The sequence below is a fragment of the Dama dama genome, chromosome 13 (assembly GCF_033118175.1).
Source record: "Dama dama isolate Ldn47 chromosome 13, ASM3311817v1, whole genome shotgun sequence".
Lineage (NCBI taxonomy): Eukaryota > Metazoa > Chordata > Mammalia > Artiodactyla > Cervidae > Dama > Dama dama.
The window spans coordinates 65,496,564-65,522,284 of NC_083693.1; the positions used below are offsets into that span (position 1 = coordinate 65,496,564).

The window sequence follows — 25,721 nt, forward strand, 5'->3', positions numbered from 1 at the left end:
GTAAACAGAATTTAAAAATTTTTCCATTTTCTTACTTTCTGCTGCTGATATACAAATATACTGTTTTTTTAACACTGTACTGTAATAAACTAAATTCACTTTGTTGTAATAGCTGCTTTTTAGACTCCTTGAAATGTAAACATACTTGTATGTAAAAAATCATGTCATCTGTAAATAGTGACAGTTTCTGATTTTTTATGCCTTTTTAAATTATCCTATTGCAATGACTAGGACCTCCAGTACAATAATAAAGAAGTGAGTGAGCATCCTTGCCTTGTTCCTAATCTGACAAGAAAAGCATTTGTTATCTCACAGTTAATTATGTTTACTATAGGTTTTCATAAGTGCCCTTATCCAGAAAGGATGATTCCTTCTATTTCTAGTTTTTTGAGAATTTTTTTATCATGACTTCATGTTGAATTTTGCCAAAGGCACTTAAATAATGGTATGTGTTTTGTACTTTTTTCTTCAAGATATTAAATTCCATTAATTGAGTTTTGAATATCTAGTCATTCTTACATTCTTGGGATAAATTATTTGGTCATGGCCAATCATTCTTCTTATGTACAGTTGGATTCAATGTCCAGGAAGACTATTGGTTTGTCTTTTCTTTTTATTTCTTTTATGTTCCTTCTTGGTTTTCGTTCTGGTTTATTTTGTTTTGTTTGTAATGCTTTATCTGATTTTAGCTTTAGGGCTATGCTAGCCTCATAAAATAAACTGGGAAGGGTTCCCTCCTCTAATTTTTGAAAGAGTTTGTGAAAACTTGGTGTCATGTCTTCCTGAAAATTGTTTTTGACCTATAAGTTTGAACCAGCATATCAGGGTAGACAGACAGAACAATTTAGGTAAGAGGGACTTTATATGAGTTATCTGTCTGGGCTCTTTGATTTCCTCTTTCTTCCTTTCAGCCACTCAGCCAGAATCACCTCTGGGAATGTCCTTTCTGATGCTTTGTGAGATTTTTAATGTTTTAATCTCATTTATTTATTTATTTTTGGCCACACCATGCAGCATGTGGGGCTTCCCCAGTGGCTCAGACAGTAAAGAATCTGCCTGCAATGCAGGAGACAGGGATTCGATTCCTGGGTCAGGAAGATCCCTTGGAGAAGGAAATGGCTACCCACTCTAGCATTTTTGCCTGGAGAATCCTATGGACAGGGGAACCTGGTGGGCTACAGTCCTTGGGATTGCAAAGAGTTGGACATGACCGAGTGATTAACACGTGCAGCATGTGAAATCTTAGTTCCCCAGCCAGGGGTTGACTCCGTGCTCCTTGCAGTGGCAGCATGGAGTCTTAACTCCTGGACTTTCAGGGAAGTCCCTTTTCTGATACGTTGGTCTAAGGGAAGAGGGCACATAATCATCTCTTGGCTCCCTGTTTTGACATGCAGAGGTAGTGCAGAGGGTAAAGGGGAAAACTGGATATATCAAAGTCCTGACCTTTTTACAAGTACCAGTTCAGAGTCCCTAAGAAAATGTGCCTGCTCTCCCAATAGGAATGAACATCTCTCTCCCTGCATTCTTCCTTGGAGGTGCTCAGCCTCATAGCCAACAACACTTTATGGGAGGATCTTACTGATAATCCCCATCCCGAATTCTAGTCCTGACTCTGCCACTCTCTGGACTTGTAACCTTTGTTGTTGTTGTTCAGCCACTAAGTCATGTCTAATTCTTTGTGACCCCATGGACTCCAGGCTCCTCTGTCCTCCACTCTCTCCTGGAGTTTGCTCAGATTGGTGTCCACTGAGTCAGTGATGCTAGCTAACCATCTCATCCTCTGCCACCCTCTTCTCCTCTTGCCTTCCATCTTTTCCAGCATCAGGGTCTTTGCCGGTTACCTTTTCTCTCTGGACCTGGGAACCCTCATCTGCACGGTGGGGTGGCTGGAGTTAGTCTGAGACCAACTCTGGCATTACCTGGTTCCCTCTTTCTAAAAGCTTATTGTTAACAGCGATTCTGTGTGACTGGAATATTTCATCTCATTAATGCAAGTGACAATGAGTTATTCCGTAAGAGGACAGATGTGCATGTGAATAAATAAGTAAATAAGTATCTGAACTCATGCTCGATGCTCCAAGATTCCTTGTTCTTTTCTCTCCCTGCTCAACCCCAGCATGATGGTCCCCGGCAATGCAGCTGGGGTGGCCAAGCAGTTCCTGCGCTGTATCTTCCATCAGCTGGCTCCCAATGGCATCTTCCCACAGCTGTTCCAGAGCACCATCAAAGGTAATTCATCCATGGGGGAGGCTGACAGGTGGCTAGTCACTGAAAGGCGAGCGCTACTAAATCTGACCATTGACTTTCCAGATGGGACTTTTTTACGGACCTTGGCCACGTCTCTGATGGACTTCAATGAGCTGAGCTCTATTGCTGCTCTCAGCCAGCTCTTGGAGGTAGGTTTGCCTTGTCGACACTCTAAGCCCCTGCTGAAATCGCTTCTGAGAAAGAAATTCAGTCATTTAATTTAAATATTAAAATTTTAAATGTTAAATTAGAGGCTGTATAATTTAAAATGTAAAAGCTTAAAAGATAAAAATGGCCAATGCATAGAATAGTCAGTTGGACATTGCTGTTTAGTGTGGATGTACTTAAAGCTTTTGGACCCCTCCGCTAAGGGGTGGGTGCCAGCCTCTGAGCACTCACTCTGAGCTTTCAAAATGTGTGGTGGATAAAGCCGTGTGCGCTGCATTATGCAACTTTAGATTCAAATTTCAGCTTCACAGCTTTGTTTATCTCAGGATCTGGGTTCAAAGTCTGCCTGTTTTCTGTATCTCAAGACTTGAAGTCAGTTCTCACCTCCACAGCTTATTCATTGTATCACTTAACTTGGAGTCTGTCTCTCTTCCTCTGCTTATTAACTCTTTTGGTTAACTTGAATGGTTGGCAGCTTGCCGTGGGGACTTTGCTGTTCCTATAATGTGTGTGTTAATCACTCAGTCATGTCCGACTCTTTGTGACCCCCTGGACTGTAGCTCTCCAGGCTCCTCTGTCCTTGGAACTTTCCAGGCAAGGATACTGGAGTAGGTTGCCATTCTCTTCTCCAGGGTATCTTCCCAACCATGGGATTGAATCCGGGTCTCCCGCATTGCAGGCAGATTCTTTACTGTCTGAGCTACCAGGGAAGTTTTTTAAGAGAATGGGCAAGTTTCCTGAAATTCAAATTTGGAGTAAGAGGAACAGCCATGGAGAGTTTGTGTGTGTGTTAATCGCTGCTGGTAGAGATACTAGCAAGCATCATTCACTCTGTCTTCTGAACACCTGACCATGCCAACTGTAGATCCTGGAAAGGTATTTCCAGTTTCCTGCTCACGTTTCACCTTTTCTCACTGAGTCAAAAATCACAATTCCCCTTCCCCCAAGTTTCTATAGATTAGTCCATTTTTCTCTGTATTCCTGCCAGGTACAAAGCTTACACACAGCAAATGTTTTTAACGTGAGTATATGATTTTAAAAAACTGATCTTCACCAAACAGCTGTCTGAATTCCCACACCGTTTCAGCAGTTGATTGCCTATGCTTTTGTGTTTTTAGGGTCTAAATAACAAAAAGAATTTACCAGCAGGGGGTGCTATGATACGCTGTTTGGAAAACATTGCTACCTTCATGGAAGCTTTGCCCATGGATTCTCCTAGTAGCCTCTGGACCACGATCAGCAATCAGTTTCAGACATTTTTTGCCAAGCTGCCTTGTGTTTTACCTCTCAAGGTAAGCTGAACCCAGGATTTCATTTTAAATCACTTCCTTACTGTTTTCAGGCCACCTGGTCTAGGAAGATTTAATGTTTTGTAAAGGGCTAGAAGGAATCTCTGTTAGCCACAGAGTAGAAAGTGTTATTGAGATTTTCTCTCCAAATGTTGCAGAATGACAGTAATATTCAGTGAGCATTCTGTCTTAGTGATTTCATGTTTCCAGTTGATTAAAAAATAAAAAGTTCAGGAAGATATTAGTAGATTGTGTTTAATCTATAAAATATTCTGAAATGGATATTAAATAAATTTTGTAAGTAAATAGTTTCATCTGAAAGGAGACCAGACATATAATGTAAAGCTTCAATTTTAGAGAATTATCTAAACTGCTGTGTTTGTGAATAAAGTACTTGCAAGACCAAGATGATATTTCTGTTTGACGGCTTTACGCCCGTCCCCACCCTCACTCCCTACCCAGTGCCATGCCACCCTCCAAGAATACCACACAATTGTCTAGCTGGAAATCTGGTAGCCTAAGGAACATTTTCAACAGGCACCCATCCAATGCAAAGACAGAATCGTATACTGTTAAAACTGGAAGAGACCTATAAACACCGTCCTTTTCAATACTCCCATCTTCCAGACGGAGAACTGCAAATTCAGTGAGATAGTGGCAGTGAAAAGATCAGAACTCAAGTCTTCTGACTAGTGTCCTTTCCACCAGTAGACTCTTAGAGTCATTCTCAGACAAGAGTGAATTGAAGGCATTCAGGTCTCCACAGCAGGGAGAAAAGAGGTGGCTAGTAGTGACCACCATTATGTCTTTCAACCTCATGGGTTCCGCAAGCTTTTTGTGCTTTATCCAGATCACAGAATGAAAATATTTAACTCACAACAAAATAAATCACTTGTTGATCTGCCAAGTGAAGTTACATGTTGGCAGCACCACTTCTGAAATCAGTATTACATATATGTAACATGTTTTTTTAAAAAAAATCCAACCATCTCTGATAATACTTTTTCTTAATTGGCAGATTTGGAAAATATGACCTTCAATAATGTCTGTAAGGATGACAGTTCAGGGACCCTTAGCTTGGTGTGTTCTGCTTTCTGAGTCTGAAATTACTGTGAGAAGCAGGAATGCTGAGATCTTTAGCATCTCTCATGTTCTCTCATCCTTGTCTATCCAGAAATCTGAAGTAGTTGAATAAATCCAGGCAAAGAGGATGAATACCTTGAAACTATGTATGTATATAGCTACTGTACAGATACACTCAGGAATACAAGTGCATGTATTTTAACAAGACCACATGGATCTTCTCTAGGACCGGAAAGCCGGTCAGGGCCATTCATTGTTTACGAGCCACACACTGGTAGAGAAGGGGTGAGGGGCAGGCATGGCAAATTTGTAAGCCTAATTTACAGCAGTCAGCCCTGTTCAAAGGGACCCTGACTGCAAGGTAAACGAGTAGAGTGGAGTGAGATGAAAAGAATTGAGATTCTTGAGAACTAGAAAGCACATCCTTTCTAACGGGATCAGCTGCTACTGGATTCCAGTCAGTTGTTATTTGAGAATGCCTTCTTTGTGTTGCTCATCTCCCCACGTTTTCCAGGATATTTCCTGACTTCCTTCATAGGTTACTATGGGGACCTGATGAGCAGCTGGTTTTCAACCCCTGGTCTAAAGTAATGTAAATGTCACATCAACTCCTATGGGTATTGAGCAGATTAAATAGAGCAATGGTTTTCTTAGAAGGTTCTTGTGAAATACTTTCAGAATTTATCTGAAAACTCACCCTGCTGGATTCTATCTGGGCACTTCCTCTGACCATCCTGTTTTGTATTTAATCTCTGGGGAAAAGATTAAGCCATTAAGAGACTTTCTGTAGACTTCTGAGACTTTCTCATCAATTTAGAGAAGTGGATTTCAAACTTCAGTGTGTATCAGGGTCCCCGATGGACTTGCAAAAAGTCTAACTCCTGGGCCTTATTCTGAGAACATCCAGTTCAGTAGGGTTGTGACCTGAGGGTTTGCATTCCAACTAGTTTTCAGGTAATACTGATGCTGCTAGTCCATGCATCACACTTGAAGAACCTCTGAGTTTGTTTATACTATCTTAAAGAGGATAATATTCTACACGACTGCAGAGATCCTCTGTTGTGATATCATTAACCATGTTAAATAATATCATTGCTTATTCTTGCTGTAACATTTTCCCCCCAATCCCAAAACATATTATTTTAAAAGTACATTTTGATGTGGAATCGTGCCAAAATACAGTGCTGTTTGATTTGTGAGGCATGGTTTTCTTTTGTAGAAACTTTACTGCTTTCCCCCAGGTTTTTGTTATGTCTTTTAGTAGCAGAGAAAGGACAGATTAAACATTCTTTATTTGGATTAATAACTCTAATGATTTTAAATTGCTCTAAATAGGTTTTTTATTTCAACATGGCCTTTCACAAATTACCTCTTTAGAACTGGGCACATTTAATATCAATTAATATTATTTAATTGTTTAACTGTTTAATGAATGGCTTAATTAAATTTTTTAAAGCTAAGAATTCTTTTTTTTTTTCCCAGCATGAATGTATAACATGGAAACCTGTAAGAAGGCAGATATATTTCAGATATTTTTTCCTAACATAAATTTGCTTGGAGAAAATATATGAAGCAGAAGATGTATTAAGAAGAGTACTGACTTTTGTTTTTTTGTATCGGTTCACAGTGTTCTTTAGACTCCAGTTTGAGAATTATGATTTGCCTCTTGAAGATACCCTCTACCAATGCCACAAGGGTATGTATGTTTCAGAAAAACATAGCTAGTTGGTTATGCAGTTATTTTTTTAATTGCTTTTTATTGGAGTATAGTTGCGTTACAAGGTTGTGTTAGTTTCTGCTGCCCAGCAAAGTAAATCAGCTATGCATATACGTGTAGCCCCTCTTTTCTGGGTTTCCTTCCCATTTAGGTCACCATAGCGCATTGAGTCCTGGAGAAGGAAATGGCAGCCCACTCCAGTACTCTTGCCTGGAGAATCCTGTGGATGGAGGAGCCTGGTGGGCTGCTGTCCTTAGGGTCACACAGAGTTGGACACGACTGAGGCGACTTAGCATGCATGCATACATTGGAGAAGGACATGGCAACCCACTCCAGTATTCTTGCCTGGAGAATCCCAGGGATGGAGGATCCTGGTGGGCTGCCATCTATTTGCGACTCTGTCGCACAGAGTCGGACACGACTGAAGTGACTTAGCAGCAGCAGCGGCAGCAGCACATTGAGTCCAGTTCCCTGAGCTGTGCAGTAGGTTCTCATTAGTTACCTATTTTATACATAGTATCAAAAGTATCAATTTCCCAATCTCCCAATTCATCCCCACTCTCCTTTCTCCCATGGTAATCAGTTATTTTTTAACCCCACAACCACAGACATGTAATAATACTGAAGAGATAGTTATCACATACTAAAAGCTTCACTTTCAACCTTTTGAAAGTGCCTAATATGAAAAAACTCTAATAGATCACAATATCATTGGTCCTCTTAGTCCCGGGCCACATGCATCAGTTCATCCCCAATACCATGATCTAGATGATCCTTCCAACACAGATCTGTTTGCATAGTTTCCTTGCTTAAAATCCTTGTTAGCTTCTCCTTTCTTTTAAGATAATGTCCTGATTCCTTAATGGAGCATGCAAGAAGGTACTTCATTAACTTGCAAGCCTACCTTTCTAGTTTAGTCTTTGGCTGCTTGCTGCATCCCCATGCTTCCTGTGTACTTTCAGAATCACTATCATCATCACCATCAAAACAACAACTACTGTTGATTGAGCACTTACCATGTGGCAGACATGGTGCTAATTGCTATACATTTATCATCTTATTTAATTTCATACTTCCTTGCCTTTGCTTAGGCTATTTCCTTTGCCTGAAATGCTTTATACCCTTATTGGAGACTAAGCTCTTTCTCATTCTTCAAGATGAGAATTTGATTCCATTCCAATTTTAAAATGGAAAGCTCAGGGCTTCCCTTATAGCTCAGTTGGTAAAGAATCCACCTACAGTGCAGGGGACCCTGGTTCGGTTCCTGGGTTGGGAAGATCTACTGCAGAGAGATAGGAGACCCACTCCAGTATTCTTGGGCTTCCCTTGTGGTTCAGCTGGTAAAGAATCTGCGTGCAGTGCAGGAGACCTGGGTTCGATCCCTGAGTTAGGAAGATTCCCCTGGAGAAGGGAAAGGCTACCCACTCCAATATTCTGGCCTGGAGAATTCCATGGACTGTATAGTCCATGGGGTTGCAAAAAGTTGGACACAACTGAGTGACTTTTGCTTTCACCAGTTTTAAAAAGGCTCACATTCTCTGTAGCAACTTTGTTAGATCCACACTCTGTCAGATCCACAGTACCTGATAGAGCTCTCTGTATTAGCAGTTATCCTGTCGTCTCCCTGGTGAGCCTGTGAGCTTTACAAAGTCCAGCACTATGTCTTATTCACTTTTGTATTCCTGGCTACATTTCCAGGCTGTGTTATATGCAAAAATGCAATAGTTTGTATTGCAATGGATTATAGTTACGGGAAGTACCAAGTAGTTACTAGATGTACCAAGAAGGCACATCCCTTGTACCTTTTTACCTTGACTTTGCTTGCATAGACTCATGGAAAACTGCAAAGATATTATTTAGTCTAGGCTGTTCATTTAGAGATATGGAAATAGGATCAGAGAAATGAAGTGTCTTGACCAAGGTCACATAGCTGGTTAATGGAAGATTTGAGACTTGAATCTAGCTTCTTTGATTTTAAGTTTTTTGTCTGTAGTACTGTACTGCCCTATTACCATGCTGCTTTACTAGATAAAAGAGCAAGTTTCTATATAGGTTCAATCCAGGGTTTCTTTTTTTTTTTTTAGCCAATAAGGATGTATTATGTATCAACACAGGCATATTTCTCTCCCCAGTCATCCATTATTAGTGTTTCAAGGCAACAACATTTATACAGAGTAAAGAATACTGAATCGATAGTACTGTTTTAAAGAGTGTCTTTAAGATTTTCTGTATGGAAAGCACTACATGGTTCCTGTGGGTAATGCAGATAACCAACATAATTCCTATCCTCAGGGGCAGCTAACATGTAATGAATTCATTTTTGTGTCCATAAGGGAAAGGACCCCAAAATGCACAAAATCTTTGATATAGTCATTCTTTTCCTCAGAATCTATTCTGAAGAAACAAGTGCAAATTTCATGCAAAAATATATTTGTTGATGTCTTTTTATACAATAAAATCTGACTTGTGGCCATTAAGATGGATCTATATGAAGAATTAAATAGCCATGGAAATTTCAGATATTACTATCTTGGCAAAATGTATTATTATATCTGTGCCAGATTTCAACTGAGTAAACTGGTGTGTAAAGAAGAAGAGAAATATATCAAAATGTTATCGTGGGAATATGGAGGACTTATTTCCTTATCTTTACTTTTCTACAGATCCTCCTTTTGCACACTGAGCATGTGTTACTTTTATAATCCAGACAGTTAGGACCATAGAGGTTGAGAAGTAGTGGAAATCGCAGCATGAAAGTCCTTTGGAGTCCAATTAAAATCCTGTCTTCCCTATAGAGCAGTTCTCTCTCTGGAAGATTGCCCCGGAATTTGAGTTTGAATTGCATTCAATAGCTGTATGGCCTTAGGCAAGTTACTTGCCTACTTAACTGTCTCAGCAGCAGAATGGGGATATTAAAGCTTCAGAGATGTGCAGATCATAGCTAACAGTGATGAGAGGCTTACTGTTGCCAAGTGCTTTACTTACATCATCTTCTTTAATTCTCACAGCAATATTGAGATGGAGGTCATTGTTATCCTCATTTTACATGGGAGAAAATAAAGTCCAGAGATGTTAAATCACATATTCAAAGTCACAGAGAGCTAAAATTTGCTCTCTATGTAAAATTCTAGAGTTTGTGTCATTAATTATTATAATATATTGTCTCACCACGATTTTTATAAGAATTTTATAAATGATGAGGTAAATGATATAAAAGCATCTAACTCTGACTGATACTTAGTAGGTACTCAGGAAATGTTTCCAAGTGACTTAAGAAAGCATATAGATCTATAACTGACTCTTTATGGGTTGGATTCAGAAGGGAAAGTGAAAAATGACAATGCTTTCCTGGTAAACATTGGTAGGAATCTGAGTCCTGATGAGTTTCATTAAGCTAATAGTCCTTTGGTACTTACATGCAAGGGTGGTTTTTGCTACTTAACTGAGATGACAGATTTCTAGGTCTGATGAGCTAGGGCTTCCCTGATAACTCAGATGGTAAAGAATCTGCCAGCAGTGCTGAAGACCGTGGTTTGATCCCTGGGTCAGGAAGATCCCCTGGAGAAGGGAATTGCTACCCACTCCAGTATTCTTGCCTGGAGAATACCATGAACAGATAAGTCTGACGGGCTGCAGTCCGTGGGGTCACAAAGAGTTGGACATGACTGAGCAACTTTTACTTCACTTCACTTAGGTCTGATTAACTCATAAATGCCTAAAGATTTAGAGAAATAGTACGGGAGATCCTCACACAGACATCACAGAGTCTCGATTGCTTAGGGGTGGGTATGAGGATAAGATTAGAGAGTTAGGTTGGTTTATAAGTGATGCCACTTGGAAAGATGGATTTTTTTTTTTTTTTGAGCAATGAAATGATTAAATCATGTTCTTTGAGCTACGGATTGAAGACTCAGTTCTTGTTAGACCAACCAGTTTGCTACAGTAGCCACCTGGCAACAGATTTTAAATTAAAGAATGATCCCCATTGGTTAAAGTGTCATTAGACTTTAAGTCCTCTTTTTTTTTTTTTTCATGAAAGAAGCAGCGATTGATTTTTTTGGCCCCAATCTCATTGCAGAGTTTGTTGGAACCATTTTCAAAACTGCTCAGCTTTGTAATTCAGAATGCCGTCTTCACGTTGGCCTACCTGGTGGAGGTGTGTGGCTTATGTTACCGAGCTTTCACTAAGGTAAGGTTGCATGTTTGTGTGTGTCCTGGGAAACTGAAAACTGGTAGAAACATATTCTTTCTAATCAGTATCAAATCCCTCTTAGGTGAGTTGCCTCAACATAATTTAAAATGAATAATTCTACTGAGGTCTAATAAAAATCATCAGAAGGAAACACTTTGTACACACAAATATATAATCTGTATGTTAAATATGCAGATTTGGAGAACTGAGGGTCATATGGTTTACAGGAGAAGAGGTATTTTGAATGAAATGAAGTAATGGTCTAAATGACCTCTAATGTCTTTTTCAAGTTCACCATTGCATGATTAGTGGGCTAGTCATCAGCATATATCAATTTTATACCCAAAGTAGAAAAATATCAGCTTGTTGTTTGTAAAAGCCAGTGGAGAGCTCCTTAATTCTCATCATCTGTCTGTTTCCCAGTTCTGGGTTCTTGGTCTCTGAGATTGTAATCTCATCTTTTGTCATCTTGCATTGATAATGGTTTCTCTATTGCATTATCTTTAGTATCCCCTGCCCCACTACTGAGGAAGTGGAAAAGTACTGCTTGCCCAATGCATATAGCAGCCTTGTTGGTACTGGAAAAGCAGAAGGCGGGTCAAATAGAGAGCGTGTCTGTCCTTAGAACAAAGTGTCAGTGTTACTTCTCTGACTTCCAAATTATCCAAGTTTATTTTCAGTGGGGTTTCTGTGTCTGCTGTTTCCTCTTAAACGTTCAGAATACTCCTTTATTCATGTTGTTCACTTCTACAGGCCCTTTATTTTCTCATAAAAATCTAATTTTATATCAAGGTTTTCATTCTATTTAAAACATTCGTTTCCTTTCTTACCATCATGTGTCCATTCTGCCATGTTAACTGTTTTGTGATAATCTTCTGTTTAATCTTTCTGACTGTAAACTATTTATTACTCTGCCTGGAGCAATATGTTTTCTAAATACCGAAATAATCAATATTTTTTTCTTCTTTCAAATTCTTCCTGAATAATGGCTTCTTTTTCTTTTTTTCCGCTGAAGAAAATAGATCTGTAAGACAGCACCAAATGCAATGAAAAGATATTCTATTTTTAGAAGTCACTTTATTTCTTAATTTTCTTTATGTGTGATTTGTTTAAATTATGTATATATATTTAGAGGAAGAACCATAATGAGTTTGTACTTTCTATGTTGTATACTGTAAATATTGATTACATCAGACCTTCCACTATTTTAAATTCAAGATATTCTTGGTTTTGAGTATTCATCATGCATTATATCCCCTCAAAATCTGTCATAGCTTTAGTGGCCAGTCATTTCTTGTCATCTACCCTTCCTAATTCTGCAACTCATAATGACAGTTAGTTGTAGAAAGCTTTGATATAGGTTGTTCCCGCCTTCTTTATAGATAATGAGAAACTATAAGAAATAGTTAAAGAAATAGCAGTATCTAATTGAGTCTTTTCCCTTGTTTAATCAAAAGAAAAGGCATGGAAAGGTAAGCGCTTTGGAGGCTTTTCTGTTAGATATTCAGGCAAGCTTGATAACTTGACAGCTGTCCCACTTAAAATGCTGGAAGTGCAGGATGAAATGTAATAAACATGATTTTAAATATATAGCTAATTTTATCAGAGTGAAAGGGGCAAAAATGAAGAGGGAATTGAGAACCAGAGTGATATACATATAAACTGATATTGTAATAGTCTTGGGTTAGGGAAATTGTCTTGGTAAACTTAGCGGCTTGAATTTTTTGTTTTTAATTGAAGTATAGTAGATGTTGGACTTCCCTGGTGACTCAGTGGTAAATAATCTGCCTGTCAATGCAAGAGACTTGGGTTTGATCCCCGGGTCAGGAAGATCCCCTGGAGAAGGAAATGGCAAACCACCCCAGTATGCTTGCCTGGGAAATCCCATGGACAGAGGAGCCTGGCGGGCTACAGTCCACAGCATTGCAAAGAGTTGGGTACAAATTAGCAACTAAACAATAGCATAGTTGATGTACAATATTATATGAATTATAAGTGTACAATATAGTGATTTATAATTTATAAGGGTTATATTCCATTTATATAGTTATTATTAAAAATTGGCTATATCCCTGTAGCTTATTTTACACTCAATAGCTTGTACCTCTTAGTTCCCTGCTGTCTTCCCTCTCTCCACTGGTAACCACTGGTTTGTTCTCTATATATGTGAGTCTGTTTCTTTTTTATTATATTCTTTAGTGGCTTGAATTTTAAGGCCCACACAGAGAAAGTAGATTGTATCTTGGGGCTATCTTAGTTGGGAATTAGAGCTGAGTTGTCCCCAGCAGAAAGTCAAGGCCCATGAAAGGTTATATGTTTGATAAAAGACATATATCTTTTGGAAAGAATGTATTCTTATATGCAGGTGACAAAGAATGGGATCTGTCTGAGCCTGGGAACTGAAAGATCTATAGTTTCCCTTGTGAATGAGTAAACATGAGCCTATTTTTGAATATTTTTAGAGTTTGAATTTGTAATACTTACATGCTCTATGAACCCCCAAACTGGAAAGTCAAATAAATTGGTATTGGACACATAATAGCATTGGAGTGTCTGGCAGAAGCAAGCTCAGAATCAATCCTCAAACCTCTCTGGAGGGATATGCCTTCAACCTAGGCCCAACAGGATTCTTATAATTAAAATCCAGATGAACAAGAGACCACAATCTAAAATTACAAAATACATGAAGAAATAATCCGCAATGAGGTACTTTAGTATAGTTAATAAAAAGCAAGATTATTCCCGTTAAGAACTTCCATATTAGAACTATGTGATAAAGACGATAAAAACATATGCTGAATGGTAAGCATATAAAGGATGAATTGCAATCATGAGAAAATATCTAATTATTAAAGAATAAAGAGCCAGATAGCTTTTTTTTTCTTTTTCCTAAAGGGAAAAATATTTATTATCTTTTTTTTTTTTAGACAAGGAAGCTAAACCTTAAAAAGGAAAGGTAACTTTCCCTCATAAACATGGGTAGTAAAGTGATGGAGTTACTCTTCAAATCCAGTCAGTGGGTCTTTTTTCTAAAACTTCTTGTTTTGTATTGAGGTATAGCCAGTTAACAATATTGTAAGAGTTTCAGGTGATCAGCGAAGGGATTCAGCCACACATATACATGTCCCCATTCTCCCCCAAGCTCTGCTCCCATACTAGCATTGAGCAGAGTCCCTGTGCTATATACAGCAGGTCCTTGTTGGTTACTCATTCAAAATACACAGTGTGTACATGTCCATCCCAAACTCCCTAACTAGCCTTCCCCGGCAACGGTAAATGCATTCTCTAAGTCTGTGAGTCTGTTTCTGTTTTGTAAGAACCAGACAGATTGGAACAAAGTAACAATTCTAAAAATGAAATAGTCATTGAAATTAAAAAACCAAAACAAAATAAAACCCTCAGTGGACAGGTTAGAGAGCAAATTAGATTTAACCAAAAAGGGATTTGGTGAAATGAAAAATAGATCTGAAGAAATTATATAGCATGCAGCAAAGAGAGATCTGGAGAAGGGATTAGCAACCCACTCCAGTACTCTTGCCTGGAGAATCTCCATGGACAGTGGAGCCTGATGGGCTACAGTCCATGGGGTTGCAAAGAGTTGGACATGACTGGGCAACTAATACTTTTGGCTTCACAGGTGGCTCAGACAGTAAGGAATCTGCCTGCAATGCAGGAGACCCAGGTTCCATCCCTGGGTCGGGAAGATCCCCTGAAGAAGGGAGTGGCAACCCGCTCTAATATTCTTGCTTGGAGAATCCCATGTCAGTCTACAGTCCATGGAGTCACAGAGTTGGATACAACTGAGCAACTAACACTTACCTATACTTATATATCAAGAGAGATCAAGGGCTAAAGAATATAAAGAGACAATCTAGCCAGTACGTTTGAAATCTTGGAAAATAAGGATAATTTTCTAGAAAACTGTAATATGTAACAATCAAAAAAAAAGATAGCTAGACTTACATGACAAAAAAATTGATTTGGTGGTTGAAAACCATTCCATTTAAAAAAAAACATTTATTTATGTATTTGGTTGCACTGGGTCTTAGTTGTGGCACATGGGATTTTTAGTTGTGGCATGTGGGATCTAATTCTCTGACCAGGGTTCAAACCCAGGTCCCCTGCACTGGAACACAGAGTCTTAACCACTGGACCACCAGGAAAGTCCCAAACCATTCCAATTTTAAAGACAACTTCTATTAAACATTTAAGATTGAGCTCTACTTTATGCAAACTAATACAGAGAATAGGAAAAGGAGAACAATTCCCAACATATTTTATGAGGTCAGTATAACCTCAATACCAATCAGACAAGGGCAATAGGAGAAAGGAAAATTATAAGCCAGTTATACTTCAAAGATGCAAAAATTCTGAATGAATAATCCCAAATTAAAGCATTAAAAAATAAAGTCTCACATTCAACCATGTGAAAGAATGAAATTTTGCCATTTGCAACAACATGGATGGACTTGGAGGGCATTATGTTAAATAAAGAAAGTCAGAGAAAGACAAATACTGTACAATATCCCTTATATGTGGAATCTAAAAATATAACAAAAGAGAAAGCACACATCAGAGATACAGAGAAAAAACTAGGATTATAATTGGTAGAAGAAAATGAGGACGGACTCCATATTAGTAGGGGATTAAGAAGACAAACTATTATATATAAATAAACTATAAGGATATATTGCACAACATGGGGAATATGTGAAATATTTTATGATAACTATAAATGGAGTGAAAGTGTTAATTGCTCAGTCGTGTCTGACTCTTTTCGACCCCATGGACTGTAGACCACCCACTAGGCATCTCCATCCATGGGATTCTCCAGGCAAGAATACTGGAGTGGGTAGCCATTCCCTTCTCCAGGGGATCTTCCTGACCCAGAGATCGAACCCCTGCCTCCAGCATTGCTGGTGGATTCTTTACAAATTTGAGCCACCAGGGAAGCCCATAAATGGAAATGGCTACCCACTCCAGTATTCTTGCCTGGAGGATCCCATGGACAGAGGAGCCTGGTGGACCACAGTCCATAGGATTGCAAAGAGTCAAATATGACTGAAGTGACTTAGCAGCAGCAGGAGGAGATAGAAAAGAAGCATTCTATATAATTCAACATCCATTTATGATAAATCTTGTCAAACTAGGAGTAGAAGGGAACTTCCTTAACTTATAAAGGGTGTCTGCCAGAAATCTCTAGGAAATATTATACTTATGGTGAAATGCCAACAATAGTCTATTTAAAATCACAAGTAAGACAAGAATGACCATTATCATGGCTTCTATTTGTTATGGTACTGGAGGTCCTTCAGTAAGACAGGAGGAATAAATCAAAGTATAAGGATTAGGAAGAAAAAAAGCTCTAACTTTTCATAGACGATGTGATTACAAATGAGCTGAAGAGAGCTTATCTATAGATACCTTTTTATAACTTTTATAAGAGAGTTCAGCAAGGATGCTGGATACAAATGAATACTCAGAAATCATCTACCTTTAATATTCAGCTATTAATATAAATGATTATAAGATATACTTTAAAATATCATTTATTCTGGCAACAAAAATTAAATCTAACCAAAATATACAAGAACTTTTTGGAGGTAACCAGAACATTTTATTAACATTAGATAAATGGAGACAGATCTCCTGTTTATGAATGAGGACCCAGCATAAGAAAGATAACTAATTCTCACAAAATAACCTATAAATATAGTGTAATTACAATAAAAATCCTTGACTTTCCCTCTTGTTCATGAGGGACTAGATAATTTGAACCCATCCTCCCACTTAATTTTAAAAGTTTCTTTAAAATATTTTCTGAAAACTTTAAAAAATCATCAAAATACTAGCCAGACTTAGAAGAATTACTAAGCTAAGGTCTGAGAGAACACAGAAATGCAGAGATGTGAGCCTGGCACTGAAGACCTTTTTTGCCCTGGGAGTGTTTGCCTATCTGAAGGATGTGACAATTCTGAAAGATCCAGGAGGCAAGGAGGAAAAAAGTCAGAATCTAGGAACTTCCAAGACTGGGGACTCAGTCTGATTCTGCACTGCCCCTATCTTTTCATTAGGACCACAAAATAAAGATAATCTAGAAGTAAGCTTGTCCTCACATGGACATAGATCCATGTCAAGACCTTTGGTGGCCCAAGATAAGATATTTCAAGGCTTGTTATGTGTATTAAGGTAATACCCTGGACCATGAGTGCCTCCAGTACCTGGTGAAAAACAAACAGAAAGCTTTTTGAAGGAAGATGGTATTTGAAGCCTCAAATTGTTTCTGAAAATAATTTTAAAATAAAGCATGCAACATGCAAAGGTAACCAGACAAATTAGGGGGCAAGACACCATAAGTGAGAATGAGTAGAAAGAAAAGACAGTGGATTCAGGCCCACAGGGTCTCCAGGAACTTGGTGATAATGAGGGAAGGACACACGGGGCTTTTAAGGTGCTTGTGATATGCTGTTGACCTGGGTGACGATTTCATTTGTGTTCAAGCTGTGTTAATCCATCTGTTAGCTTATATGTTATGTACTTTTCCACAGGTGTGCTATGTTTGGCAATTTTTAAAGGCTTACAAAATTGAAAATATTCTAGCATTCCATTATTGAGGACAGATCAATGAATTTTGGTGTGTTCATACAATAAAATATCATTAAGCTATTTAGTTAAAAGAATGAGAATTATGTGTATCAATAGGGACTAATTAAAAAAATGTAATGTAGAAAAATTCAGAAAGATACACACTGTAGGAAATTAAAAAAACATGCAAAAATAATATTAAACATTATAATGGTGGCATACATATGTAGTAAAGGTGTTAAAATATATAAGAAATAATAAGCACAGATACAAAATCGTGGCTATTTCAAGGAAGGGAGAAAGAAAGAGAGAACTGTGTAGGTAGTAGCTTCAGCTATTTCTGTGATGCTTGACTTATGATGAAAAATGTTAAAAGATGGATAATAGGTACAAGATATATTCCATCTATTTTTCCGTATGCTTGAAATGGCCCACTTAAAAAGTAAGTTTCTTTAGAGAGGATATGAGACCCTTTCAACAGTGTTAAATGTTTCTAAATCATTTTCTATTGAAAAAACTCTTCTAGATTTTTTAGTTTTTACCTTCTTGGACATATCCTCTACGAGTAAGAATCAAATCCTATAGTTTCAGTATTTAAGAGATAGCCAATCTTTTTCTTATCCATTAAATTATGTGTTCTCAGTGCTTCACTAAACTCATTACAAACACAAAAATGCCTTTTTTCATTTTGAGTTCATTTCTTCAGGACAGTTCATTATGCATTTTTAAGCAGTGTTTTTTATTTCTGATCTGTGAATCTTTTGGAAGCTCTTTTGACATAGATCTCTTCTAATTGAATTTTCAGAAGTCACTTACCTTCTTTTTTGTTTTATTTAGGAGCGGGATAAATTCTACTTGTCTCGTAGTGTTGTTCTAGAACTCCTACAGGCCCTGAAACTCAAATCTCCTTTACCAGATACAAACCTCCTTCTGCTTGTCCAGGTAGGCTTATGCCTCATTTATAACACTTTGCATGAAATTCACTCAACGTTTAGAATATTTAAGGAAGGTGTGGGGCATATGCATAAATTAAATGTCTCTGCCCAGAAATGAGAAATATCTTAAATGAGCCATGATCTGTCTATTACTGTGCTGTTGGCACTTCCACTGGCTAACAAAAGACCCCCAAAAAGGGTATTTATTTTGTTCCTACTGTGGAACTAGTTCTGTGAGAGACATAAGAAGAAGAATGAAACAATAATCTGTCCTCGAGAAATTTATAGTCCAGGAGGTTGGAAGGATAGACCATTAATGGCTACTAGAGTTGAGGTGGGTTTAGTGAAGCCAAAAATGGGAGAAGAGGCTAAGATAGGATTGCAGTGTAATGTGAGTATGGGTGGGTCGCCAAATCTCTGTGAAGCAGAAGGGAAAGTGAGAGTGGGCCCAGCAAGATGTGGGCAAATGGCAGGACGGACTGAGTCCAACCAGGGAGGGAGGTGGGTGTTAAGAACCAACACCCATAGGAACACTGAGTCAGGTTGTGGGGGGAGCTTGAACACATACCAGGTAGGCTCGAGAGAACTTGCAAAGATGAATGCTTTTGGCTGGGGGGCTCCAGCTCTCATCCCTGGCATTCTTAGTTCAGCGTCTTATGTGAGACTGTGATTAGTGCCACAAGTGAGAGAGAGAGGTAGGTAGGTAAAGTCCTAGGGGAAGTTGAGAGCAGGAGGAATCCTGTCTTGCATGGTGTGAAATTAAGGAAGACTTCATGAAGAAAGTGGCATTTGGCAGTTGAACTGGGTCACAAAGGACTGGTGGGTGCAGACAAAACTCTTTGCCTGGGGTGGGAGTTCAAAACCACAGGCTGACTGTCTTCAAGCAATAAAGAGAGACTTCAGCAGAAAGATGGTATAAATTTAGGAATAATCACATGAGGATGGGATTGAGAAAAAGGCTGGCCAGGCCAGGGGTGTCAGTCCATAATCTGTCCCAGGTAACCTGAGACCCTGTCTCTTACCCCAAAGGTTCAGGCTAGTTAAGGTCTTTATCATGAGCTACTGATGGGGTCAGGGTCACATTCAGACTGCCTTTGTGCAAAGTGCCCAGGAACTGGGTCAGAGCTGTTTCAATTCTCCCTGCTGGGCATTATCACCAGGCCCTGAGTCTGAACCTACAAGGTTGAGGTTAAATGACTGAAGGAAAATAGGAGCTTGATATCAAGAACTGGACAGGTTTCCCTGAATCTCAGGTACCTTGGGTGCAATTTAGAAAGATGAGAGAAAAGGGGCTAGTAATGGAGCACATATTATGTGCCAGACAATATTCTGGGGTTTTATATACCCACCTCACTTAATCCTTACAACCATGTGAGGAATTGGTTCTGTATCACGGATGAGGAGACTGAGGCTCAGAGATCACACAAGATCACCCAGCTGGCATAAATAGCATAAGCATCTGACCACAGGGTCTAATCAGCAATTAATAATCCAGTAGTCATGTATGGATGTGAGAGTTGGACCATAAAGAAGGCTGAGCACTGAAGAATTAATGCTTTCTAATTGTGATGCTGGAGAAGACTCTTGAGAGTCCCTTGGACAGTAAGGAGATCAAACCAGTCAATCCTAGAGGAAATCAACCCTGAATATGCATTGGAAGGAGTGATGCTGAAGCTCCAATAACTTTGGCCACCTGATGCAAATGGCTGACTCATTGGAAAAGACCCTGATGCTGGGGAAGATTGAAGCCAGGAGGAGAAAGGGGAGACAGAGGATGAGATGGTTGGATGGCATCACCAACACAATGGACATGAGTTTGAGCAAACTCTGGGAGATAGTGAAGGACAGGGAAGCCTGACCTGCTGCAGTCCATGGGGTCGTAAAGAGTTCAACATGACTTAGCAACTGAACAACAATGACAACAGGGTCTAATCAATACAGAGCCCAGCCTAGTTAGGCTCTGTCCATCCCCTGCCTGGATTACCATAATGATGCTTAGCTTTTTGCACTGTCTTCATTTCTCTCTACGTCAATCCAGTCTTCTTACCTATGGCTGCCTAGAGGAATTTTGCTAAAGCTCTGCTTTTCATCAGATCGCTCTGTGCATTGAAAACTTCCAGTGACCCTGAAGTACCTGAATCATCAAGGTCTTCCATCATCTGGCCATTTTTGACTATTCAGCATTATTTTCCATTACAAATGCTTATTGACCATCTGTCTTGGGCTAGATTCTGGGGATATAGAGATGGAAAGGCATAGGCACTATCCAGATAACGTGCTAACCAGTACACTGAAAGTCTGTACAGTATATGAACTACTGCAGAGGAGGGAGTGGCCAGCTCAGAGTGGGAGGTGGAGGAAGGATCATTAAGCTGTTATGAGTCCTGACCTGGTCCAGAGGCTGGAAAAACAGAGATGAATAAGTCATGGCCTCTTCTGGGAGTTTCCTGTCTGATAGGTGAAGTTGACATCTAAATAAAAACTCTCAACATAGCGCAATGGGTACAGTAGCAGTTGTATGTACTGAGTAAGGAAGTGGTGTCGGAAAGGGACTGTGTGTTTTTGAAGGATGTGCAGAAGTTTGGGGGTTTACCTGGGAGAAGAGGAGGAGCACCCTTGCCATTAACCATTTAATATCCACTAACTGGCCCCTCCCCCTGCCCCACCTCATCCTACTAATCCTTGGGACAAATAGTGAGTTTGTCTCAAAGGTTAGAAATTTAATAAAAAAAGTGGGTGTTCTTTCAGTGAAGAAGGGTCTTTAAAGAGCTTTCCCAGGCACTATGATGCTTTCAGAGAAGAGTGATGGCTGGAGAGTGACAGCCGTGGATGCTGGTCTGACATGGTCAGAGTGAAATGGCTCCATTGTACCAAGATGCTGGACAGCCCAAGAGGAGACAGAAGCTGTGCTCAACGAGGAAATATGTGTTTCCCTAAGGAGAGACAGGCCTGAGTCTCTTCCAGTGGGTTGCCATTGGCAAGTCCCGCCTACTCCCTCATCAACAGCAACACCACTTTTGAGTACAAGCAACTTGGATGCAAACTGACCATAAAGGTTAATAGGATCAACACTGGTCTGGAGAAGAGGGCAGGTGAAATAGGCTTAGTGAAATAGCCCATGAGAGATTTAGGGCCAGCAGGGTGACAGTGTCTGGAAGTTACTTGCTTCTGATTGCGTTTAGGTTGGGGACCTGCCACCTTAAAGCAGCCTGGGTTCCCCAGCCCTGAGGGTGATATCCTGGGGGCGTCAGAGGCTGTTCTCTTGAGTGCTCTCGGTTTTAAGCAGCGCACATCTGTGTGGCTGATCTTCTTGGGTGCTAGCACCTCACTCTGTGACTGCAGCTGGGGACGGGGTTTTTCTGTGAAGTACGTTAGCTGGCCATAATAAGCACTTGTCACAAGAAAGAAGACTGACAGTTTAAATTGTTCAGTACTTAAGGAAACCATGAAAACAGTGATTATTGCATCACAGCTAGGTGAATAAATAACAAAAAACAAATTATCTTTAGGAAGAAAGAAGGCAAGAAAAGTAAATTCTTCTGGGTATTTTGGATTCTCTCATGCCGTTTCAAATGTGTACATTTTCGTCTTTAAAAACAAATACATATTTGTCATTGAGTCATTATGTTAAATTTCAAAAATAAAATTGTAAATTTATTTAGATCAGAGAGATATCTGGGGGAACGTTTTGATATCATATCCATGAGAAACAGCCTTGTGAATAATATCTCAGCCTTCTCCACCAAAAAGTATTAAACACCATGTCATTTTGAAGTAACGTATCCTTGTTATATAAACTCTCAGAATGAAAATCATTTTAATTACTGAGAGAAATAAAAGTGAGGCATACCTTAAGCAAGAAAAAACAGAAATAGTTCCCTTTCCCCGCTGTGGTTCCTGGCTAAATCATGGAGAACAGGCCTCCATGGGGCCACTCATAGAATGAGGGAGAAGCATCTTTTGTGTCTCTACAGGAAATGGTGCACCTTTCTGTAGGGTTTCCCTCTTCCTTTTTCTCTTGCCCTTGACAAATGTTTCAGTAGATAGCAGAAGTGACAGCCTGTTCTTTGGTGGCTTCTCTTAAACCAGAGACTTTAGCGTGGAGTCAGAGAGAAGCTTTCGCCTTTTCTGATGGGCAATGTCAGTTCCTGGCACTTGGAAGATCACATTCACAGTACAGACAGAAAATGTGTCTGGGGCAGACAGTCGTTTCCTTCTTGGATGTCATGACCAGCATCTCAGGGCACTGGAGGTGACTTTGTTTAACTGAAAATGCAACTTGGAAAAAAAAAGAAAGTAACAGTTGGAAGGAAAAAGTCCTCTGGTGGGAAGAGGGAAGGGGAGGAATACATTAGAAGTTTGGGATTGACATGTACACACTGCTACATTTAAAATAGATAACCAACAAGGACCTACTGTATAACACAGGAAACTCCACTCAATGTTCTGTAGTAACCTAAACAGGAAAAGAATTGGAAAAAGAATAGATAGAAAGTCACCTTGGTGTACACCTGAAACTAACTTAAGATTGTTAATTCACTGTACTTTAATATAAATTAAAAAAAAAAAGAATGATAAAGTCTTAAAGAAAAAGTCCCCTGGTGATCCATCACGAGTGGCCTGTGTCCCATTACTGAGAAGATTCTGTTGGTCAAACCTTAAATTTATCATTCATTCTTTCACCCCACAGGGAACCTCTGGGATAGTCCCTCTACTACCCCTCTGGTTAATAATTTAGTAGATAGATGGGTTCACAGAGAGGGGGCTGTTTATAATTCTTTTCATGGGTAAACCATGCTTTTGTTATTTACCAAACACTCTGGCAGTAAGAGTGTCCCTTTAAAGGATAGTGGAACACTTGCCCAAGGGATGCAGGGTTATTCAAGTTCTAAACATTTCAAAGCTGAGACAGGTACCAATCTGGTTTTCAATTTCTAGAACTTCTTCCTAGAAGCCTGACACCATGGGAAATCTCCCAGCCTGCTATATTATGTTTGCCCAGGCGTTACTTCCATTATTTAACTTGCATATAAAATTGTGCCTATTCAGTCGCTTCAGTTGTGTCCGACTTTTTGCAACCCCATGGGCCGTAGTAGTCCACCAGGCTCCTCTGTCCACGGGATTTTCTCAGCAAGAATACTGAATTCTTTACCCCTGAGCCACCTGCAATGCAGGAGACACATGAGACGCAGGTTGGATCTCTGGGTTGGGAAGATCCCCCCTGGAGGAGGAAATGGCAACCCACTCCACCATTCTTGCCAGGAAAATCCCATGGACTGTGGTCCAAAGGGTCACAGAGTCAGCCATGACTGAGTGACTGAGCACACATAAAATCAGGGAGACCTGGGTTGGATCCCTGGATTGGGAAGATCCCCTGCAGAAGGGAATGGCTACCCACTCCAATAGAATTGCCTGAGGAATTCCATGGACAGAGGAGCCTGGCAGGCTACAGTCCATGGGGTCACACGACTGAGCAATTGTCACTTTCACTTAAATATTCAAGTAGATATTTTTTTGAAAAGAAAAAGAATCATGGAGACAGGAAAGAATTCTCCAAACAATCTTCTATTGTTGAACATCAGGGCAGTGTTCTCCTTTTACACTTTGTACAGATGCCCTGTCTTGTTTTGATTCAGATCTGTTGATGTTTTTGCTTTCACTTAGAACATTCTCTCTATGGTGTGCTATAGAAATTTTACATGGAATAGGATGTTATTATTGTTCTCAAGATGGATTTGAGTTTTCATAATAGAGTAACTCATTGAAAGCCACCATAAAATCTATATAAGCTCAAATTGAAAAGAAGTTCCTCAGTTCTTATTATGTGTCAAGGGTAGATATTCTGCTGAAGTGCATGGAACACTCCCACAGTGTGGGACATACCTGCATATTCAAGCTGCGAGAAATCATGTGGGTGAAAGGTTTTCTTTTAAAGATAGTTTAGTTGTGGGCTGGAGGACAAAGAAACAGCAAGGTATGGCTGTTGTTTTTAATTCGCAGTTACTACTTACGTGGGGTTATTAGTATTCGTTGAGTTAGCAATAATCCGCTCACTCTCTGGGGTGAGAGGTGGAGATACTATTTTGAGGATCATTTTGATAATGATTTTAGTAATTACACTTAATGGGTATTGTGGGGTTTTTTTATATTCTTTAGTATTCATTCAGGAGTGCATTTTTCAGTGGCATATTTCTGTCTTAAAGGATAGAATTCTTCCTTCTATAGCCATGATCCTTTTCCCCTCTGATTTAAGTTACATCTTTATATTTTGAACCACTCTCTAAAATCATAATGGAGTTTTTCAGTTGGCAGCTATATAAAATGAAGACGGAAAGTTTATTAAGATTTTAGTTGTACATCTTATGTAAAATTACACTGGATGAAAAGGCGTTGATAAAAAATAATAGATGATTTTCAAGGCTTATATACTTTTATGCCTTTTAATATACCAGACGCTCTGAGACACCTCTGTAATTTTAGAATTTTTTTTTTTATTAATCCTGACTTCTAAAATTAGCTATTAGCTCTCACAGATCAGATATTTGAATTTGGCCTCAAATATTTTTTAATTAATTTTTACTGGAGTCTAGTTGCTTTACAATGTCATATTAGTTTCTACTGTATGGCAGAATGAGTCAGACATATGCACACAAATATCCCCTCACTTTTGGACTTCCGTTCTGTTCAGGCCACCACAGTGCATTAAGTAGAGTTCACTGTGCTATACGTAGATTCTCAATAATTATCTATCTTATACATAATATGAATAGTGTATATGTCAATCCCAATCTCCAAATTCCTCCCACCACCTCTCTTCTCGACAGAGGATGAGATGTTTGAATGGCATCACTGACTCAATGGACATGAGTTTTAACAAACTCCAGGAGATGGTGAAAGACAGGGAAACCTGGTGTGCTGCAGTCCATGAGGCTGCAGAGTCAGACACAACTGAACAGCTGAACAACAAAGCCATTAATAAATAGTTGGGCATTGCATTCACTGGGGAAACACCTGTAAAAATCTGTAATGAAGCATATTAAATTGTAATTTGGCAAATCCGTCCTCGCCATGCACTTGAGTCATCCCCGATTAACCATTTCATTTCACAAACTCTTTTTTTAAGAATTAATTTATTTATTGCTGAGCCCCTCCCAGGTGTCAGTCAGGAAGCTAGTGCTGGAGGTGAAGTGCATCCAGTCTGTGGTCTCAAAGAGCTTGTAACTGGTTGAAAAATAGATGCGTAGATCATTGCAACCTGCTGTGATGACTGTTGCAGTGGGAACGTGTGAAGGTTTTATGTGGGGGACAGAGCAGAAGTCAGGGGTTATCATCAGCACAGAGGGCAGGTGGGAAGGAAGTGGGACGAGAAACACCGGATACTGAGGGATCTCGGAGGGAAATAAACAGGTATAATACTCACTCTGAGGTTGATTGTTTTTCTGTTTTCATCGTGATATGACATAATGATAGAAGTCTGGAAAATCCACGAATATTCAGAAACTGTC

At 39.4% G+C, this 25,721-nt stretch overlaps 1 protein-coding gene across 2 annotated transcripts in view; it reads left to right on the forward strand.

The window, feature by feature from the left end:
- Positions 1-25,721, forward strand: part of UNC79 (unc-79 homolog, NALCN channel complex subunit) — a 212,596-nt gene that overhangs the window by 159,126 nt on the left and 27,749 nt on the right. For both annotated transcript variants that reach the window (XM_061159335.1, XM_061159336.1), the window contains 6 exons: positions 2,117-2,229; positions 2,311-2,396; positions 3,534-3,707; positions 6,415-6,483; positions 10,583-10,693; positions 18,119-18,223. In XM_061159335.1, the coding sequence (XP_061015318.1) occupies positions 2,117-2,229; positions 2,311-2,396; positions 3,534-3,707; positions 6,415-6,483; positions 10,583-10,693; positions 18,119-18,223 (658 nt within the window). The remainder of the gene's footprint in view (positions 1-2,116; positions 2,230-2,310; positions 2,397-3,533; positions 3,708-6,414; positions 6,484-10,582; positions 10,694-18,118; positions 18,224-25,721) is intronic.